The following is a 5,436-nucleotide window of genomic DNA, read 5'->3' as shown; positions in this document are numbered from 1 at the left end:
GAGTTTGGCGAAAAAAATCCATTGAAATGAAAATCTACATATACATACATACCTGTAGATGAGGATGTCATGCTAGCAGTCGACTTCAACTCGTACCTTCAATTCCAAATCCTAATCGTCGATTTGCTGTATCGATTGATTTCTCACAGAAGAAGGTAATCGGGGTTGATTTTTGGAGCTTGTTCCAAGCTGACGATGACGAACCCTAATTAAATGAGAAATGGGTGTAATGACCACGTAAGATTTCACGTAATGTTTTTAACCGAGTTAAATCAATGTTACTGGCTAAAACAGATAATAGTTGGTAATGTTGGTTTTTTATGAACAAATGAAAAAAAGTTTTTGGGTAAATATATAAAAAAATAATATTATCCATATAGAAACATACGAAATACTTAGTTATCTTATAAATTCCCAAAAATATATTTATATTTCCAAAACTTATTGGAAATATAGTGTTTATCACAATAAATTCTCAAACACTATCTACTATCAAGCGAATGCGAATCTCCCAAAGCAATTTAAAAATATATAAAGAGAGAAAAGAAAGGCACAAGTTATTCGTGATATATATCTGTTGGGTCCAAACACCGTGTCTATGACTAACGTGGCACGTGTACCGTATGTTCTCTGTCGTACCCGCCCCTTCTATCAATCATCTTCTTCCACACACACCAACCTCCTCTTCAAATCAATCATCAGCATCACCGACCTCTCTGATTCCTTCTATATATTCTAAAGCCTGAGATACCTACTGCGTTAACTTCATTGGAAGCTGTTTGAACTGTAATTATTGATTGTAGAGATGTCATCCATGGTAAAGCTTCCTTCCTCCAGTGATAACAATAATAGTCGTGACGATGGTCACGAACAGCTAGATTTTCTCCATTCGACGACTGTCGCTGGCGCCAATCTCTCCCTTTCACCGGACGCGTTTCTCGGAGCTGCTGCCGCTCTCAAAGAGCTGGTATTTTGTTTGATTTTTTTTTTTCAATTCATTCTCATTCTGCGAAATTGCTGCTTTATACTTGTCGATCGGTGATTTTCGAATACAAAGCTGAAAACATTTCAAATCTTAGTGAGATCTAGAATTTTTTTAAACTAGGAGATTGCTGGACGATTATCGGAATAATGGTGTAGGTTAGGTAATACGTCGACCGGCGGAGCATGCTAGCAGTTAGCACTGATTGATTTCGCTGTATCTGCAAATGATGTACAGGTAGTGGAGGGGACGTGGACGGAAGCGTATGGCGGAGGTGGTGAAATCGTGGATCCGACGGTTTACACCGGTCTGTTAGGGACAGCGATCACCTGCTTGCGGTTCTATGAAGCTACTGGTAGTCGCGAGGATTTGCAATTATCTGCTAGAATCGTCAGTGCTTGTGCTGCTACAGTCGCTAATACTTCCACTAGGTAAACTATCTTATCTACTAATAAATAATCATCAATTGTATCCATGGATTTGCCAGATTTCAAACAAAAATTTTCCATTATTAGTAGTTTCGATAATGAGATTAAACCTACTTTTTTTGTAAACTAAATAAAGCAGCTACACGACGTTTTTGTGTGGAAAAGGAGGGATTTATGCGTTGGGTGCAGTGATCGCGAATCATTGTGGAGACGTTAACAAACGCAACTTTTATCTTGCCGAATTTTTGGAGGTATTTTTTTAATTCAATTCACCATCGAAATAATATTTCTGCTATTCGTAGTTTCTATGCCTAAACGAAACCCTAATTTACGTGTATAAATTATAACATATCTAGTTATGTTTCTTATATCTTCACGAATCTAGTGATATTTTCCATCTAGCTAGCCACTCGTTTCTTGCGTAAACCCTAATTTATTTATCAAGGCTCATGGTTGGTGTCATTGCCTATCTTTGTCAGCCAAATCTGGAAGAGAAGTATTAAAAATAAGAAAAAAAAAATCTTTCTATAGACGCACATGTGAATATTTTAGGACGCTATTTTTGCAGTGGATAAGGACGTTCCAACTCATATAATGCACTAATTTAAGTGGAAATAAAATATAATTGTGTATTCACAATCTTTGGTTGTGGTCCGAATCAAGTATGTGGACACAGTGCTCCAACAAACACCTAGTGATTCTCTTTATCCACAATGGTAGTACGTGGGTCCATCGTTTAACTCATATAATATTTATGGGTAGAGGGTCATGCCTAGATATTTAAAGATTAAATGATACCTTCTGTCTGTCCTATAATTATTTAATGGTTGACAACTCATGGACATCTCTTTGAAACTAAATTAGGTGCAATTTTTTTAAATTAATGGACAATATATGATCCAAAATGACTATTTTCAACCAAACACCCAAACTTGTTTCTTACATTTGTAGATATATCCAACCTAACACCGTTTCTTATATTATTTCGGTGTTGGGCGAATAGTGAAATACCAAATTTTGTATTTTATTTATATGTATAATGATATATTAACTTTAATATGAATATTATATTAAGTTAGATTTGATAATAATCTATGGAAAATTATTTGATTGTATAAGTACGTAATATTTTTCTAGTTGGCGCAAGAGAGAGCTCTTCCGGTGGGGCCCAAGGAAGGCGGGTTCGGGATGTCATACGATCTTCTACATGGGCGTGCAGGATTCTTGTGGGCCGCGTTGTTTATAAACAAACATATCGGCCCCGAAACCATATCATCCAATCTCCTCAGCCCCATAGTTGAGGCTGTAATTGCAGGAGGGCGTGCAGGTGCGTCTGATCATGCCCTCTGCCCCTTGATGTACAGATGGCATGGGACCCGATACTGGGGTGCGGCCCACGGACTTGCAGGCATATTACACGTCTTGCTTCATTTCCCCTTATCTGAAGATGACACGGAGGATGTAAAAAAGACGTTAAGATACATGATGAGTAAGAGGTTCCCTCAGGGTAACTACCCTTCTAGCGAAGGCAACCCGAGGGGTAATTTGGTCCAATGGTCTCATGGCGCTGGAGGCGTGGCCATCACCCTTTGCAAAGCAGCTCAGGTTCGTATATGTTGGAGCCTCTTCTATCTCATCCAAATGATTTTATATATCTAACATGGTTTCAGAGCCAAGAGCCAACACTGACTCTGTCTTCTTCAGGTATTCCCGCAAGACCGGGAGTTTCGGGATGCAGCGATTGAGGCGGGAGAAGTGGTGTGGAAGAGCGGGCTGTTGGAGAAAGCAGGGCTTGCTGACGGGGCGTCTGGGAATGCATATGTGTTTTTGTCTTTGTTTCGTCTTACGGGAGATGTTATATATGAAGATAGAGCAAAGGCGTTTGGTGGGTTTTTATATGGGAATATCGGGAAGTTAAAAACTAATGCAAATTCTCACGGACATGGTTTTTCGCTTTTTCAAGGACTTGCTGGAGCGGCTTGTTTGTGGTCTGATTTATACAGACCAGAGGATTCGAGATTTCCTGGATTTGAGATTTAAGTGTGTTTTAATTTATAATGTGATGGAAGTGGGATTGAGTAATGGATACGATGTCATGAAGCAAGGTACCACGGACCTAGGGGGTGTTGTGTATATATAGTATGTTTCTCCCTAAGGTTATGATTCTCATGTTAACAATTGAGAAATCATTGTACGGGTGTAAGCACTTGTAGCAAGAAGCGGATGTGTATGGTGGAGGGTTGAACTTTGTTGAAAATGACGTGTGACGTGGATTTGGTTTATTTAAGGTACACACACGTGATACAGTTAATTTTATGCAATTGATAATCCTTACGAGATGAAAATGATCTAATGCATATCAAAATGAACTTGGTATTAATAATTAATCTTATATTGTTGTATGTATTGTTTGTTCTCGTCTTAGGCCCGATGTATAGTCCCATATCTCAGTCTGGTTTGGCCCATGTTATATTATATTCTTGTCACTTTATTTGGCCCATGTGAGATTTTTGATTTTCATGGTATTAGAGCCCATTTCTAATGACCAAATCCCTCTTTTTTTCTCATTCCAATTTCCAATATCCCTCTTCACTTTGAAGCCGGTCCTAGGCCTTGTTCCATCGGCCTTAGGTAACAACCCTCTCCCAACCGGGCCGAGATCATTGGGCCTAAGATTAGAACAAAGAAAATGGAAATACAAAATTTGCTCGATGACACAGTTGACATTAAATTCACCATCAATATCTAATATAACTTAAAATCCTTGTCCTATTAAAGTATTAGATCTAGGTGGTAATCTACCAATGATCAAATACTGACAGTTATCATCACTCATTGTTCACAAGAAAAAGCAGTTTGCAATTATCATCCATATGTTATCGCAAGCATGTCATAAATTTGCCAAACTACGTTCTTCTCTAAACTAAACACATTAATATACAACAAAACTATGTCTTCCATAACAATTGCCAAACTACGTTCTTCTCTAAACTAAACACATTAATATTAAAAATAACATGTAGGTAGATTTGAAAAAGTCGAAATTGTGTTGATAGAATTTCCTTATCATGCAACAATTCAGCCGCAAATATAACAAAAAAATAAAGAAAGTGTCATCACCAATTATGTAAGCAAGGTCCACGCGTGGGCGCAACCACCGGGTGGGCGTACTGCCTTGTAGAGATTTTGCCCCATCACCATTTTTTATTAAAGAAAATCATGTATTTTGGCTTTTGCAAGCACCATGCGCCCAACCATAAAAAAGACACGACTTGTAGTCTTGCACAATTAATAACTTTATATTGATTTTTTATTTAATAGTTGGTAGCTTTTACTACTTGTATATCAGTTAGGAGTTATTAAAGATTTACTTTTAATTGTTAAGGTTTATTTATGGTGAGCATGTTAAACAGAATTAGTATCTCTTAAATTACTTATATATCAATCTATACTTGTTAGTATTCAATCTTTAAGTAAAAGTTAGTTGAATTCAATTTGTTATTGTAATTGTTAAGTCACAGTAGTTAATAGTTACTTATGATTTATTAAAAATCAAAATTTGATTGATAATGTTTACTAATTAAAAGTAATCATTTGGGGACTTTTACGTATACGGTCATGTAAATGGACCAAAACACTATATATACACGTTCGTTAAAATTTCCATCCATATTCCGAAAACAAATTTCTAATTTTCATTCGTTGACTATTTAGCTTATACGGATGGATTCTTAACACGGGTAATTAAAGGATAAGCATGAATAATTAGGTTTTCATTTGTCGAGTATCCTGCATAACTACCAGTTCTTCATTGTTCTTTGACTTTCTGAATACTTGCGAGATCATTTTGGGGGTAATATGATATGCAAACAAAGGTGAGTTCATAGTATTTGAACCCATGCCCACCTATGACATCGTACTTTCATTTTCATGTACCATGTGATATTATATACCCGGTTCAAAACAAAACATATATAAATAGACAATAAATCTAACAACTTAATGTATACAACTCTTATAGGCATA

General features: G+C 36.7%; 1 protein-coding gene across 2 annotated transcripts; it reads left to right on the top strand.

The window, feature by feature from the left end:
* Positions 1-527: 527 nt before the first annotated feature.
* LOC111883438 (lanC-like protein GCL1) lies at positions 528-3,755 on the top strand. Of its 2 annotated transcripts, none has more exons than XM_023879771.3 (5): positions 528-967; positions 1,220-1,413; positions 1,547-1,661; positions 2,548-3,015; positions 3,115-3,755. In XM_023879771.3, the coding sequence occupies exons 1-5, from the start codon at positions 806-808 to the stop codon at positions 3,448-3,450; spliced, it is 1,275 nt and encodes a 424-aa protein (XP_023735539.1). In that variant the 5' UTR covers positions 528-805; the 3' UTR covers positions 3,451-3,755. The 2 variants fall into 2 exon arrangements, with proteins under 2 accessions (XP_023735539.1, XP_023735540.1); XM_023879772.3 differs by having other exon boundaries at positions 531-967; positions 1,550-1,661; positions 3,115-3,731.
* Positions 3,756-5,436: the final 1,681 nt, after the last annotated feature.

This window comes from Lactuca sativa, chromosome 2 (genome assembly GCF_002870075.4).
Source record: "Lactuca sativa cultivar Salinas chromosome 2, Lsat_Salinas_v11, whole genome shotgun sequence".
NCBI lineage: Eukaryota > Viridiplantae > Streptophyta > Magnoliopsida > Asterales > Asteraceae > Lactuca > Lactuca sativa.
Note: the sequence above shows the minus strand (reverse complement) of the source record. Positions and strands in the feature narration are given on the sequence as shown.